The 16,759-nt window shown below is 41.1% G+C and overlaps 1 protein-coding gene across 12 annotated transcripts in view; it reads left to right on the top strand.

The window, feature by feature from the left end:
* PATJ (PATJ crumbs cell polarity complex component) overlaps window positions 1–16,759 on the top strand; it is a 150,872-nt gene that overhangs the window by 21,446 nt on the left and 112,667 nt on the right. For 11 of the 12 annotated variants that reach the window (XM_077928678.1, XM_077928675.1, XM_077928674.1 and 8 more), the window contains exons 14-17: window positions 630–686; window positions 1,726–1,860; window positions 3,601–3,768; window positions 6,752–6,877. In XM_077928678.1, the coding sequence (XP_077784804.1) occupies window positions 630–686; window positions 1,726–1,860; window positions 3,601–3,768; window positions 6,752–6,877 (486 nt within the window). The remainder of the gene's footprint in view (window positions 1–629; window positions 687–1,725; window positions 1,861–3,600; window positions 3,769–6,751; window positions 6,878–16,759) is intronic. The other variant, XM_077928676.1, reaches the window with a different exon arrangement.

Genomic DNA, 16,759 nt, shown 5'->3' with positions numbered 1-16,759 from the left:
GCACAGCTGAAAAGGCCCTGTCCCACCTTTGTTTCTGATGCTGGGGGGGGGGGGGAGTAGTGTCTGATGAGCAAAGTGTACAGTACAACGCACCGTGATATCTCTCATTTAATCTCCGTGCATTTAGGCTCTAATGCAATTTAATCTCTATGCAAGCAAGCTCTCAAGTAAAAGTGTGTGTGAATTCAGTTTCAACCACTGCTGGCAATGCATTGACATTCCAGAATTACTGCTGGTATGATTGTTTGTTTCAAGGTGGTTTAAAAGAAATTGTTATTATATCCTTATTTTACATGGGGTCCCTAGTCGTCCCTCATCCAAGGAGCTGACTAGATCCACACCTGTTTCGTGTTAGCAGTGCTGCACCTTCAGATGTGCCCAAACCATTAAAAAGACCTGTAGGGTCATATTCTTATGTTTATAGGAGCAGCACAACTGTATCCATACACCACTGTCCTAGTAATATACATGTAGAATAATCAGCACTCTTTCTCCTCTCCACAAAGGGGCATTGCTATGATTTATCTATTTTACATCTGTTGTACACTTACTTTGTTTAGACCACTGACTTTGAAATAAATATAATGCTTTAATGAGTACCCATGGAATCTCTCCTTTTTAATCTTTAGGTTTCAACTGTGGACATGCCAATCACAGATGATGCTGAGCTACAGAAATATTCAAAGGTTCTTTTTCTATTTCTGTAACACGCTGGGAGTGTAAATAGATATAGGTGTGAACCACCCACTTAGAACTTACTATATTTGAAAATTTGAGCAAATTCCGGGTTTGTGTGTCTCTTTATGTGCTGGACGTGAATTTGTCCCAAGAAGCTATTCTGTCCTTCCTTTTTCAAATGATAGTCTGTGCAGAATTAAATATATTGGTTAAATGTCAAGTACTGTATTTAGGAGCTTTGCTCTTTGAAATGCTTTGTGCCGATGTCTTGGCTTATTGATTGCTAGGACAGGAGTTGTTGAAGAATGCAAGCCAGAAACATTTTTTTGTAAATCAAACCTTCACCTTGACTACCAACTGGGAGCAACACAGGCTGCAGTGTAGACTTACTGTAAGAAGCTACACGAAGTTAGTATGCAATCTGCAAAAGGACAGACCAATGCCAACTCGCTTTGCTGGATTTCATTTGACCAGCTACATCTCATCAGCCTAAATAAACATATAACTTTCTTGATCATCTGAGATTTTCAGGTGATGGGCATTGGCTTCTGCTTTTGGTTTTCTGCCACTTTGCCATCTTGTCCAAACCTGGAGCTGTGGGAAACATTTATTATGGTTATTTGAAACAAACCTCCTTCAGAAACCAGAGTTGGATTGTTTGAATCTCACAATATTAACCACATTTTGTCAACTCCTCCTTCTGGCTGCATGGGAGGAGGAGAGGGGAAGGTCGGGCATGCAAACCCAGGTGGAGGCTCACGTTTCACTGAACCATAGTTTAATGTGATGTCTGAATGCAGCCATTAGACATTAAGCAATAAAACTGCTGAAGCTATAGATAACACTGCAGAGGTGTAGTCTATGACCCTTGTTTTGAGATATTTAAATCTCAGTTCTCCAAATCTATCAATTGACTTCTGTCATCTAGCATGTTCCCAAGAGGCCCTGTCCCTAGAGATCCAAGTTGCTGGAAAAGCTGATAAAATATCATACATTTTGGTTTTTTAACAGCTGCTACTTACTCACACACTGCTTTGTTTTTAACAGCTCCTACCTATTCACACAATGAGACTGGGGGTGGAACTGGATACATTTGAAGGACATCATTATATATCTTCAATAGCTCCTGATGGTCCGATTGCCAAACTTGGTTTATTGCAGTTGGAGGATGAACTTCTAGAGGTAAAGTTTGTAGACAATACGTTGTATGTAGCCGTGATATTTAGTCACATTCCAGTGTTTTACTAGTGTTTATGTGGGTGAGACTCATCAGAGTACCTTTCTACATAGCTACGAAGAGTATTAACAGAAATTAAAGCTATGAGGGGAGGGGAGGAAAGAGTGTGCTTAACTCTGGAAGTCTTAGGCCTTTGGGTTTTCCGTAGGAGATATAAGCAGTTCCTCCTTTAAATCATCTAATTCGCTATGTCACAAACTCATGCCCATCAATGCAGTTTGTTTTTCCTTTTGCAACATTCATTATAGGAAATGCTGAGTGCCAAAGGTTTAAAGGACATGGGGGGGGGGGGAATATATTGACAATCAACCAAAACTGTAGTATGGAAGTAATAAAGCCTTGCTATGATTTAATTGTTAGTGAATTATTGTTATATAAGCCTGGATTCTGTCTATACATTACTTATCCAAATCCACAACTATGTCCAGAGCTTGTGAAACATTTCTTTCATCCCACTCCTCCAGTTTTGAGGTATTTTTTTAAAAAAATAAACTGGCCTCTTGGTTAAAATATGTTAGCCTAGAGCACATGTTAAAAATTAACCAGGTTATGCACTCCATTAAATAAAAGCTGCAATGGGCAGAAAAAAGTAACAAACTCACAATGAAAACAGCGCTGCCAAACCACTGATATAGCAATCGAGAGACAGGCTGTTGGAATTAATAAGATATGCAAGAGAATGCCCATTGACTGAATAGAAGTCAGTCCATAACTACCATTCCTCCTCTTTGCTGTCCTTCTCAAGACCATCGTTTTGTTTGGAAAATGGCCACTTAGTAATAAGGAAGGAATAAAATGTGTAGAATGAATATGATTCAGAATTATGACATACAGAGAAAGGGGCATTGCAATTCTATTCAGATGTGTTTCATCCTGTGAGGAAGGTGTATATGAGTCTTAATTTTGAAAAGAGGATTGGCTACAAATGTGATAATATATATAAAAATGTTTCAGACTGCTTTAAGAGTTTTGCTTTGAACTGGTGTGCTGGAGCTGGAGGTGAGGCTCAGTCAGGGGTGTGAAACCTTTTTCAACCCAAGGATTTCATTCCTTTGGGTGGGTGGAGGAACACATGGCAGTGATGGATGGGGCCAGGGGCAAACGTGGATGGAGTGACAGTGTGATGCTTAGCCCGTAGGCTACCTTCCAGCCACACAGAAGTCAGAGGTACCTACACCATCTTCTCCAACCTTATGAGTGGGAAGAATTGTCACATATGATTCAAGGACATGTTGCCAGCCAGCCAGAAAGGCTCAAGTAAGGCACAGAGCAGAGCTGATGTTGGTTGGGGGGGGTGTCAGAGAAGAAGGGGTGTGGCCTGGGCAGGTGGTTTTGTTAGAGTCCCCAGGGTCAGATTGAGAGACTGGGGGGGAGGGGGTACATTTGGCCACTGGGCCTGAGGTCTCCCACCCCTGAGATAAAAGCAACTGATTACTTACTCCTTTCATGAGTGCAAACACACACACACACACACACACACACACACAGAATAAGAATAATAAAATTAAACCATAATGCATGGAAGGACCAAAAGGGAAAAGATACAACTCAAAAAGTATAATAAAGTATTAATTTATACACATATTCCCTTTACAAATATTTATTTAAAAAAATAAAAGTATGATTTAGGGTGGAACCAGATCAGTTGCCTTCAAGTCCATGTATGTTCTCATTTCTTGTCATAGGTAAACGGTGTTCAGCTCTATGGAAAATCCCGCCGTGAGGCAGTTTCTTTTCTTAAGGAAGTGCCTCCTCCATTTACCCTGGTTAGTTGCCGGCGCCTGTTTGATGATGGGACAGAATCCTTTGTGGACGAGCCCACAGCCATTATTGCTTGCTCTCCAGAACCAAAGGTAAAGCAATAACATTTTTAAACATGAAAAGAAAAGGGGAGGGGGGTGCCAACAGATGTACCTTGACTTTTGGAAGATAATGGGTTGGATCCAGATGTGGCCCCATTGTATTCAGTGGGCTTTAAATTAGTCATGACATAAGCTAGAAATGTACGTTCTAGCAACTCTCCTTGCCCAAGTGGTAACAGCTGGGGTAGCTGCAGTTGAACAATGTAGTGGTCTAAAATTGTAACTACTTCTTACTGGCCCTCTAGGCTCAACTAGGAACTAGGTACTTTTCAGAATACAGTCGTACCTTGATTTTCAAATTCCTTGATACTCAGACATTTTGTCTCCCGAACGCCGCAAACCCAGAAATGAGTGTTCTGGTTTGCGAATGTTTTTTGGAAGCCGAACATCTGACGTGGCTTCCGCTGCTTCTGATTGAGTGCAAGAAGCTCCTGCAGCCAATCGGAAGCCGCACTTTGGTTTCTGAACTGTTTTGGAAGTTGAACGGACTAAATTTGACAATCAAGGTACGACTGTATAGAAGTGTTTGCAATACAGGACAGGGATTGACGAATCAATAGTAGGAATGGAAGAAAGATGATGTGGGAGAGGAAGGAAATGGAGGTACTGTTGAAGCACTATAAACTCATCAAGGACAATAGTAGGTCAACCAAAACAGTCTAGACTTGAGAAAGTGGTTGAAGGGTTCTAGTTTTCTGCTTCATTTCCCTCTAAATCCATTCTATCCTGGTTTTTAAACTCTTGTGACTTCCCTTTCCTGCAAAAGCCCTGTCAATTGTAGTGTTTTGTAAGCAGAAGGGAAACCAAACACTGGTGTCAGGATCCAAAGTGTAAATGACTGGTGATTTTTTAAAGTTCCATTTAGGTGACAGTGACAGCCCCATCCAAAAAGTGAGGAGACCCTTTATAAGAGCATTTCAGGAAGCTCAGGAGCTACTACTAGAAGAGAGAGCAAGCACAGAAGCATTTTGCTACTCCCACACGGGCTTTGCTGGATCACAGCCTGCAGTTCCAAACATTCCACCAGGGGAGTCATATATCTTCTGTGCATAGTTCAGAAAACGATGGTCACAGCCTCTTTTCTTTTTTGCCTTTTCTCAGTGAACAATGAATCTGATCAGAATCTGAAATTCAGGCTTCACTGCCTTGAATTTTATGAAGCTGAGTGTGTGCTTTTGAACCAAAGCTACAACGGTACTTTAACAAATGCATCTTCCCTGAGAGATATTTCATGTTTGTGACTTTACTACTTTCACTGTAATTGGAAACTCCTAGTGGCTTTATCTAGGCAGGTAGCTGGAAACATCATTGTACTAATGATACAAGGTATGTAAATCAATGGGCCGACATGCTGACGGTGTACATCCCATTCATCATTCTTCAGTTTAATAAGGGAGCAAAAGCTTTGAATTATACCTAGTCTCAGCTTCCCCATTAGCTGATTACTTCCATCTTGTGAACAAAGGACCTGATGCAAACTGGAAGAATACAGTTTGAGTTTAAATTTTTTCCCAGAAGTACAGACCTTGTCTTTCAGTGTAATAAAGTAAACTTTTGCTTCTGGCTCCATGGCTCCATAATGATATATCTTCTTGATGTACCAGTGTCCTGCTTTGGATAGCTTAGTGATTAAGTTAAATGTTCCATTTAACTGGCAGTGCAGTGCCAATATACTTCTACGAGTTTATCAGTGGCCACTCAGATCTTTTAAAACAATGGTTTTACGCTGATATCAGGGCATTGTATAAATTCATTTGTCTCTGAGTAGTACCACAGAATATGCTTTCTGAATCTATTTACCTTGTTCTTATTATGCGAACATCCCTGAAATGCTGTGATGAAGGGCAGTGTATAAATTTAATTAATAATAATAATAATAATTGTGTTACGTCTAAGTCAGGGATTGTAGTTTGTTTCGCTTCTAATAAATCACAGATAATAAGCTAAGAACAAAACCTTGGCTACAGATTGCAGTTTATCTGGAGCAAAGCCAAAAGTGATCCCTGGCTCAAATGTAGCACTAAGCTAGGGATTGTGGTTTGTTTCTATGCAGTATGAGTGGGGAGGAGCAAAACAGGCACAATTAATTCATGCATGGGTACTGTTATGCTTTTTGGCTTATCAAGCCTTGGTGAGGTCTTCCTTTTTTGACCCTGTACAGTGGTACCTCGGGTTAAGTACTTAATTCGTTCCGGAGGTCCGTATTTAACCTGAAACTGTTCTTAACCTGAAGCACCACTTTAGCTAATGGGGCCTCCTGCTGCTGCTGTGCCGCCAGAGCATGATTTCTGTTCTCATCCTGAAGCAAAGTTCTTAACCTGAAGCACTATTTCTGGGTTAGCGGAGTATGTAACCTGAAGCGTATGTAACCCGAGGTACCACTGTACATGTTAAGTCTACCTTCACGTATACAGACTTTTGGTAATGGGACCTCTTTCAGATTTTCAGTGTATGGAGTCATAGCATTGCCTTTCAGAGTCTCCCAACTAGAAGTGCCCTTGTTTTTCCACTGAAAGCCTTGTGGGATCATGCGACTGAATATTTTATGGCCTTGTTCCTTTGTGCTTTTGCCCTTACTATTTAAAACTATGAATTTTGGATCGTTCAAAGCACTTTACGGATAGTAATCCTTGCAACAATCCTATAGAGGAAGATGGCATGCAAGATACAGTGGCCACTTACAGGGTTCCTGGCAAAGTTAAGTGTTGACCCAGGAGCCTTCAAGATCACAGGCCATACTCTTAGCTTCGTTTGCATACCAGGTTTATTTTATTTTTTGCTTTCCTCTCTGTGCCCTTTTACTTTTATGCATCTAATGCGACCACTGAAGGTTAGCGACCTTAGCTTAAGTGAACTGAGCCAATATCTAGTTTCACAGAATGATTTAAATTCTAGTCCAGGCACCCTCTTCAGCTTCCATATGATGGATAAATTTATCAACAGGGGAAAAAAAGCTTTATATCTTATTTCTCAGGTGAAACCAGGGGAGGAAGAAGAAGAGGAAGAGGTGGAGCTAGAACTTTGGTCTTCCGAAGTCAATGTCATTGAACTTGTAAAAGACACTAAGATGGGCTTAGGATTCAGCATTTTGGACTACCAGGTATGCTGTGCATCCGTGATGATTAATTGCCTTCGATCCTTATTGCATTTACGGTTGTTCCTTAGTATTCCCTGTACGTTTTGTTGACATGATCTTTGCATCTTAGCAAAGAGCTGAGTTGGTTCTTTTGCAGATTTTGTTTTTAGTCTCAAAAACTTTCTGTGTAGATACATGAGCTGTTTTTAAATAGCTAATAAAAACTACTATCCATTGTTATGGATTGGTGTGGTGAAATAATAATAGGAAGAAGCAGAAGCAGAAGAAGAAGCCATGATTTAATAATCTCTAAGAAGCATGCTTTGGCTTCTGTCTCTAGTTCAGAAGTGTGCAGTATGTGCTTCCTGATCTGCCCCTTGCCTACTGCCTAATCTTACATGGTCCACAACATTCCCTCCCACTGATCAGCTGAGCTGAGCACTGGGGGGAAATGGGTGATGCTCTAAATGAACATCAACTTTTCTTTGCAGTCCTGCTTCCTTTTCTCCTCCCTCTCTCAGTTGTTCCCTCCCGCTGTTAATGAGCCTGACTGGATTGCTTCGTACAATTTATAGCTCAGTCTGAAAAATTGCTTTATTCACAATTAAAAGACTGGGATGTCTTTATCTAAGTAGTTTTTTTCAGTATTGTTTAGGGACATCAGGCCTCAGAAAGAACCCCTTACTTGAAACTTTGGAGAGCTGTTGCAAATCATGATATATATCACTGGGCTAGACAGGCCAATGGCTTGACTCAGTGCAAAGTACAGTGGTGCCTCGCAAGACGAAAATAATCCGTTCCACGAGTCTCTTTGTCTAGCAGTTTTTTCGTCTTGCGAAGCAACCCTATTAGCGGATTAGCGGCTTAGCGGCTATTAAAGGCTTAGCGGCTTAGCGGCTAAAAGGCTATTAGCAGCTTAGCGGCTTAGAAAAAGGGGGGGGAGCGGGGAAAAATCACAAGACTCGCAAGACGTTTTCGTCTTGCGAAGCAAGCCCATAGGGAAAATCGTCTTGTGAAGCAACTCAAAAATGGAAAACCCTTTCGTCTAGCGGGTTTTTCGTCTTGCAAGGCATTCGTCTTGCGGGGCACCACTGTAACTTTGTATGGTCATTGCAAAGCAGGGTATAATATTCACTTCAAAAATTACTATTATTGCCGCTGTAAGAATACTATTACATAGTTCAATAGCAAACTCAAAAGTTTTGAACTGGGTTATTTATTTCCTGTTCCAAGGAATATTGTGTTAATTTTTTTATGGAAAGAATACAAGCCAAAGGAAAGCTTTGTGTTATTTAGGAGAAAATACTGAGGACAATAATAGAATTTCAGAACTGGAAATGGCGACATTAGGTTTGAACATCATAGCGAAACAGTCCCCCTTTTAGAAATCTGTAACAAAGAATGTTCTGGTAATCACAGAAAGCTTGTGCACAATCTCCATAAAAACTCAATTTTGTCAGTGTAAAATGAAAGTTGTTGCATTTTGAAAATAGTTGAAACTAAAATTTGTCTGAGCAAAGTTTACCAGGAATAGAAAATAGTGTATGCTGCTGATGTCATCAATATGATATTTTTAAAGGCTCCAACTAAGGAATGTAGTTACCGGTAACTCTTTGCCATAACACATTGCATATATGAGTGCTGTCTAAATGCTTTTGTTTAATAAGACAAATATGTCAAAGGATATAGAAATCTATAATACTTTTACAAAATAAGACACAAACTGGGGATGGATTCAAGACAAATACTTGAGACGTGCTTGTGAAAAGTCCCCCCCCCCCGACATATTTTATGTTTAGGAGGGGGTCCCAAATGTTTACAGTATAGCTACCTACTATCCTTTGCAGAGGGCAATAATATGCAGACTTGCTTTTATATTTTTGTATGATCAGAATTAATGGAGGCTTTAATAACAGTTTTTATTTACTTACCGATGCAAATACATTGGCAAGGAATAGGATGCAGCTAAATTTGAATTATTTGAAATGGGCTGTAAGCCATTTAATTTTAGATCTTCCATCATTTTAAGATATTGGTTTATAAAGTGCAGTGTGTCCTTGCTGAGCTACTAAGCTTTTTATGGTGCATATCTATTAATGAGGTATATTCAGTCACAGTAACTCTTTTGATAGGCCATGGGGGAGGGGGGCAAATTAATATATGCAACTAGAATTGGCCCTTCTATAATAGACTGGAGTGACCCGTGGAAAACTAAATTATTGCCTTAGCCCAGGAATGGCTAACCTGTGGCCCTGTAGTTGTTGTTGGACTATAACTCCCATGATCACTCACCACTAGCTATGGTTACTGGGACTGGTAGGAGCTGAGAGTCCAACAACATTTTGAAGGATCACATGTTTTCCATCTCTGACCTAGCCCGTGCTAACCTGACCTCTGTAGTATTTTGCACTTGCTTCTCCACTTCCATCAATCTGTAAGCCAGCCTTCACCAACACAGTGTTCTGGACTATAAAACAGGGGCTGATGGGAGTTGTAGTCCAAAGCATTGAGAGGGCATCTAATAGGCAAAGGCTCTCTAAGTCTACCCTATGATACCACCTTGGGTGTATATATTGGATAATGCACATAATAGCTTCTCTCAAAAAATTACAGGCACTGCTTTTCTCTCTCCTTCTCAGCCATATTCTTACAAATGCTTTTTAATGTATTTTTTATTAACCTCTTCTCTTTCTTCCTCCCCCCGGTCTGTAACCAAGGTTGCTTCCACACAAGGGCCCTTTGGCGCTGCTGAGGCGCTGCCGTTTTTGCAATCAGCTGGAAGTCTTGGTAGCAGTAGACCATAGATGCTTCTTGGAAATTGGAATGATTGGAGGGTAGGGATTTCCCTGAGTCAGGGCTCTGAATAAAATGTTTCTTTTCCAGCTTCCAGGGACTATTGGAGGAGATGCTATATGAATGCAGTCACAGTGATTCTCATGACTGCATAGCTGGGGCGGGGGTGGGGGAACATGGCTAATGGCTAATCAGTGAAAACAAAATGAAACTACTGGGGGGAAATTATTCAATGTTAGACACTATTCTTGGTGTATCCTTGCAGCCATATCCTTGCTGTAGATGTTTATGTTACCTCCAGATTAGATGTTGTAATTGCTCTATATGGAGCCACATTTGAAATTCAGCAGCATAGCTTTTGACTGGTATTAACTGCTATAAGCATGTTTAATGTTACGAGCTACTCAGCTGATTACTAGTCTCAATTCAAGATGGCGGTTAGCTACTTAAAGTTCTGAGCATCCAGATTTGGGATAATTCAGGGAGCAGCTCTGTTATGAATAGCCCATGTTTTCAAGAGGGTACTAAAGGGTACACAGTACTGGCACCTCTTTTTTGTTGTTGTTAAAAAGTGTGACACTTCCTGTAACAACTTCATTGTTAGTACCGACACCTATTTTTCTGTTAAAAAGCAATCTTTGAGACCCAATGAGATCCTATGATAGATGTATTTGCCTTCAGATACCAGATTGATATCTGTTAGGAGCAGGGCTGCCCACACAATTTCAACTTGTTTTCCATGCAAGCTGACTCTATTGTAACATTTAGATATTGAGTTGATGTTGCTGATTGGTCAGGAATTTGAAGTCTGAAGGGCTATGAAGTATTATATTCTGCTTCTGTTTTCAGCAGCGCTTGTATTTTTGGTGATTTTAGTATTGCTATGGTTGTTTAATAGAAAAACATGGCAGAACATAAAATGTTTAATTTATTTATGTTACACTGTAGCCGTTGGCCCTTTGGGCACACCTTGTAAGCTGTAACTTGGCTGGCTCGTTCTGACTTTTCTGCACAACTGCAGACATGCACTCAGCCAAAGACTGTTTTGTCTGTACGCTGTGGTGTTTGTGTGAAGTGGGCCATCATATCAGACAAAGTTAGACAGAAGGAAGGGTAGCTTCAGAGAAACTTCCCAAATGGAAAGGGTGGACCATATGTTTTGCCTCTAAAGCTTACTGGAAAAAATATCTGCTCTTTCCAGCAGCATTTGCAATATATCATTATATATTAAAGTGAGTAAATGGCATCCGTTGTGACATTTGTATGGCCGATAACTTAATTTAAAAGTTTTATACTGTGTGAGATAATTAATGAGCTCTAATATCTCTTTGCTGTAATTACATAATAAATCACACACAGTAAAACTCACTTTTGCAAAGCAGGACAGAGGTTTATTACTGGGAGAACAAAGGCCATATCTGAGGCTTTCTGTATTTCTGGAATTCTTAGCCGTTCCTCACTCGTCTGCCTTTTCCAGTATTCTGCTCTTAACTGTGAGCAATACCAGATGAGCTTTTGGAAGGCGAAGGGAATCCCAAAATGGGTGGTTTGGGAATAATTTGCCTGTAGGCTTTAGTTTTATAGGGATGTCAGAAAGAATCTGCAGTTGTTTTTCCCCCATTTTGCATAAACATTTGAAACGTTCTTACAGTTTAGGGTATAATTTTAGTTGCTGGACAGTTGGCTGTCCAGCATGTTATGTGCATGACCTCCAAAGCTTCACACAGGGGAAAATGAGGACTTGCCTGCAATGTGCGTATTCCTGTGGCAAGGATTGTTTTCCTGAAGGCTCTTTGCTCTCCGGCATTATTCATTTGCTTAGCAAATTTATTGGGGTGGGGATAAAGTCAAGAGCACGATAGTGGTTCTTTTGGCAAAAGAAATAATGGTAAATATAGGATACTATCAATTCAAAATACAGTGGTACCTCTGGTTACGTACTTAATTCGTTCCGGAGGTCTGTTCTGAACCTGAAACCGTCCTTAACCTGAGGTACCACTTTAGCTAATGGGACCTCCCACTGCCGCCGCACGATTTCTGTTCTCATCCTGAGGTAAAGTTCTTAACCCGAGGTACCACTGTATAGCTTGGCATCAGCAGTGTGTGAAGTGGCAGGCTATGTAGTGCATGGTACCTTAGGGTTTCATGCATGTGCCATTACTGACATGTTCACCCAGCTGGGGATGCAACCAGCTACCCACTCAAAGGGTTTCACTTCTAGAGATAAGGATGCTACCATTTCATACTGTGTTTTAAAAAGAAAAAAGAAACAAAACATTCTCCCTTAAGAGAGAATGATGTGCTAGGGGCAGGGATTAAAAAACATGTTCCTGATAAATAAGGGAAGATATGTGTATGTGCTCTCCTTTGTATTGGATCATTTTTTTCAGAGACCTCCTTTTCTATATCAGTACTCTGGGTCCTTCATGACCTCTAGGAGGAAAGAAGGTTGCTTTGGCATAATTCTGGATTCATCGCTGTCATGGAGGCATGGGTGATCTCCATGCCATGGAATGTTTTCTACCTGCTTAGGCTGGTGACCCAACTCTGCCTCTGTGTGGGTGAAAATACCTTGCCAGAGACTGGCAGGGCCCTGATGAATGTGTGGCAAAGACAGGGGTGGTGGTGGAGGCTGACCCAGGAGAAGGGGCCAATGGTTTATGAGGTTTGGTGCCACCTGTGAGGCAGGAGCCAGGGTGGGAGGAAAAGGAAATGCCCAAGCAGTGTGAGGGAGGGAAGGGGGTGCAGGACATGTCAGAAGCAGTGGTATGCGGTCAGTGGAGTAGGAGGACTAGACTAGTCCCCCAAATGTTCCCCTGGCACATCCTTCCAAAAGCCTGGGAAGCTTCTACCCCGCTTAGGGAGAGAGGTGCAATGGTTTTGGAAAAATGACCTTGCAGGCTAAATTTGAGCCCATGCTGTGCCTAATTAGGCCTGTAGCCCTATGCCTGGATTGTAGTATTTTCAATGGGAACAGTTTTAACATCTTAGAGCTTGTGATTTGCTTTTAGCTGATGGTTTCTTCACTGTTTATTTATGTTTACTGATGTATTTTAAAAGTTTCTTTGGCATGTTTTTGTCTATATAACATAAATTGCTTTGGAGGCATTATTTGTGTTAGGTGACCTATAAATTTTAATTTAATCTACTGAACCAATAGGCCAGTTGATAACTCAGGATTTTTGTGGTGTTGCAAGATGCAGCACAAACCTACATCTGCTGGTTCCCCCATGCCTGGTAATTAAATGTGGGATGGTGTTAAATCTAATATTCTGGCCAAATTCTCGGTTGAGTAATATTCTCTGGCTCCCTTATTTTTTCTCTCCACCATTCTGTTTGGATGAGTAGCTCACCTCCTAACTAACTTTTATGTAGTGTTGCTGGCGAATTCATAGATGACTTCATTTTACTTGAACTGTAGACTTAAAGTTATTTTTCATATGAAGTTCATAAAGGGCTTTGGACAGAAGGTGCTGTAGAAATGGATGCTATTTGCCAACAGTATGCAAGTGTTTTGCTTATTAGTAATCTTGGTAAAAATCAATTATTTACCATACATTCCACAAAATGGAGTCTATGAAAGAAAACAAGTCTCTAATGAGCAAACCTCAAAAATTAGAAGTTTGGAAATCAGATATGATCCAGACTGCAGTTTCAATCTCTGGTCAAGAATAAGATTATAGAACTGGAAAGATAAATGAGCTTTTTTATAAATATACTTTGACCGCACAAATGTGATATGTACTGTGTGTATGGTTTGGCAAGTTTTCACTTAGTTTCCAGCCTAAAATTCTAACGATTTTCCCTAGTCTACAATTTTAACAGCTTCACATTTGTTTTTATTCAGTTTCTGTCCGATCAGATATGTTAAAGGCACTATCCTTAATGTATGGAAAACTAAGCTCTGTGGAAAATGCATTTAGCTGTAGGATTAATGGTAAAGCCAGGTATATTATCAAATCATTCAACATAATACAACACCAATCAATAATACTTGAAACATTGCTGGGCTTGTTTCTATCACTAAACTAAAGATGGTGGGGATTGAACCTGGAACTTTTCTGCATGCAAAATTATTAATAGGCTGATTTATGTTTCTTAATGCTCTTTGGTAAGATCCTCTATTGCTTGCTCTGCCCAAGTTCCAGCTTTAAATCTTTTTGTTAACCACACAGTTCTCTAACATCTTTGCCCTTATGTAATTGGGATGCAGTTGGTGCTGTGGTTTAAACCACTGCGCCGCTTGGGCTTGCTGATCGGAAGGTTGGCGGTTCAAATCCCCATGATGGGGTGAGCTCCTGTTGCTAGGACCCAGCTCCTGCCAACCTAGCAGTTCGAAAGCTCACAGTGCAAGTAGATAAATAGGTATCGCTCCGGCGGGAAGGTAAATGGCATTTCCGTGCGCTACCCTGGCTTTGCCAGAAGCGGCTTAGTCATGCTGGCCACATGACCCAGAAAAACTGTCAGCAGAAGCAGACAAATGCCAGCTCCGCCGGCCTGTAAAGTGAGATGAACACCGCAACCCCAGAGTTGTTCGCGACTGGACTTAACTGTCACGGGTACCTTTATTACTTATATTAATTATTAGCATAAGGAGCAGAGGTGCCATTAAAGCATGGAAGCCAGTCTCGTTCACACCATACATTTAAAACCACCATTTTAACCGTCATGGCTTCCCCCAAAGAATCCTGGGAATTCTAATTAGTTAAGGGTCCTGGCTTCACAATCCCAGCACCCTTAACAAGGTACAATTCCCAGGTTTCTCCAGGACTTTTAAAGTTGTGTAATAGAGCTTTAAATGTATGGTGTTAACCTTTATCCTTTTTCAGCGGTTGATTTGTTGCTTCCATATCCCCCCCCCCCCCGTCAGTCTGTCCTGTCTATCTGCACTTGTTGCTACTAGATGCACATCAGGGATGTGATGTTCTTGGGATCTCAGGCTGGTTCTACTAATTTGGTAACTTGGGCAGTATCTTTTTCTTCCTAGGCTTCCTCAAGTGAATAATATCAAAAGGGATATAAAACTCAGAGCCAAGGTTTGGCTACTAACTAATGGATCAGTAGCTGAAACAAGCGTTCTTCTTTCCCTTCTTAACGTTCCAGGTTTTATAGTGTCCGCGGCTGCCTTTAGGTTTGCAATGTCAAAAATCTCATCCACTGGTTTTAGATTTGTATAAAATTCTACAAGGACAGCTGGCCTGAAATTTTTCAGGTCTGCAGTGGGGAGGGGCAGAAAAATGCCCAGGAAAGGATATGGAATATCACCAAAGGAAGTTTTGGCCTGAAGGGAGCACACAGCTTGGATGGAGGAAAGGCGCAGGTGGTTTTAGAAAAGCCTGTTTGAAAGGATGGCTGGAAGATATTCAGGAATTGATTCTAGACAGAAGAAATGGATTGAGTGGAAAGCGATTTTATTCTTGAGGTATGAAAAAAGTCCTGATGTAGCTTGAGTAAACTGGCTTTTGATCAGGGTGGCCGGTGAATGTTGGATCAAATCCACTTCATGAATCTCATGTTCCAACTTGGTTTAGTCATGCCTATCCTGGAAAATACCCCAGGTACTTTTTCTTCCACCTTTCAGAAACAATCCAGCAAATATGTGACGGCTGTTTTAATCATTACATGCCCTCTGTGGAGAGGGCGGCAACATCTAGGTGCCCATTGGGCCTGGTGGGGCAGAGGGCATGTCACCAAATGATAGGCAGAACCTATCAAAGCTGGAACAAAATGGTTCCACAAACCCATTCCACATTTGGCAGAGTGGTAGGATTTGGAGAGAAGTAACTTCCCCAAGAAACTATGAACAGGCTGTGGTCATATACAGGCATCTCTTCACTTGTGCACTATTGTGTATATAATTAAATAGTTTAATTCATACCTAGAAATGGAATGAGAGAGCTGGAGAGAAGCTGAAGAGATAGCCTGAAGTGAGGGCAGAGAAGAGACTGGAGGCACAGCAGGGCGTTTTCTTTAGGCCCCTCAGCCTCCCCACCTGGTAGCGCAGCAGCAGCAGCACTCCTGCCGGCCCCAGAGTTTTAATTCCAGTTGTGGATATTTTTAGTACAGGATTATTATTATTTTGGAGAGTAATATTTTGGAGAGGGAGTGGCAGAGGTCATTTAAAGGGAGTTAAGAGGGTGTTCCCCACTTATGCGCATCACGCACCAGAACATAACAACCACATAAGTGGGGAGTTGCTTATACATGCTTACATAAGAGTAAGCCCCAAGGAACTCAATTGAACCTACTTCTGAATAGTCCTGCAGAGAATTGCTCTGTATAGCCCATGAATACCTCACTTTCTCAGGTTGAAAAGAAAACCAGGTTCCCAGTTCTATACAACAATTAAAGTTGCAGAAGCCGCCTGCCTAGTTTTGCATCTGACCATCCTCTGTCTCTTACCTTTGCTCAGTTCATGCTTTCACTTGCCCCCCTCCCTTTCTAAGATTGCAGACTTTATGCATCTTTACATGGAAATAAGCCCCAGTGAGCTTGGTGGGATTTCTCCCCCAACAGATAGATATATAAGACAGGGTTGGGGAACCATTTTGGCTCCTTGGGTCAGATCCTTACCAACATCTGACGTGCACACCAAATCTGACACGTGGCAAGGCTCCCCACCTGTCAATCATGTGACATCATTGTAATGAAACATAACTGACAGACGGTTTTGCTCTGATCTTAAAAGAGAAGTGGGAGGTGGCTTGCAAATCTCATGTCAATCTTAAAGACTGACAGATATCACTTTGATTTGCTGGTGTTCCATGCAGCTACTGCTTGCTATATATAAACACTCACACATAGGCAAGCTCTGCAGAATAAGTTACGGCAATAATCCAACATTATCATGCCACTACTTAATACTTCACTTGAGTTGTGCTTGGGACTATTGGTAACATGAACAGCAGTTTTAAACCACACATTTTTTGGTGAAAATCAAATACGTTGGTTCTCTGAATGAATGAATTTGGGGATTTCATTCGGCAAATGTACATGGTTGACAATCTCTCCCATAGCAAACGAGTCTAAATGATTACCAGATTAAAATAGCATTTGAACATCTGCCACAGGAACACCAATAATTCTATTGTTGCTGCTTTGACACCAGTTAAA

This window comes from Podarcis muralis, chromosome 5, assembly GCF_964188315.1.
Source record: "Podarcis muralis chromosome 5, rPodMur119.hap1.1, whole genome shotgun sequence".
NCBI lineage: Eukaryota > Metazoa > Chordata > Lepidosauria > Squamata > Lacertidae > Podarcis > Podarcis muralis.
This window is presented reverse-complemented; position numbering and strand designations above follow the sequence as displayed.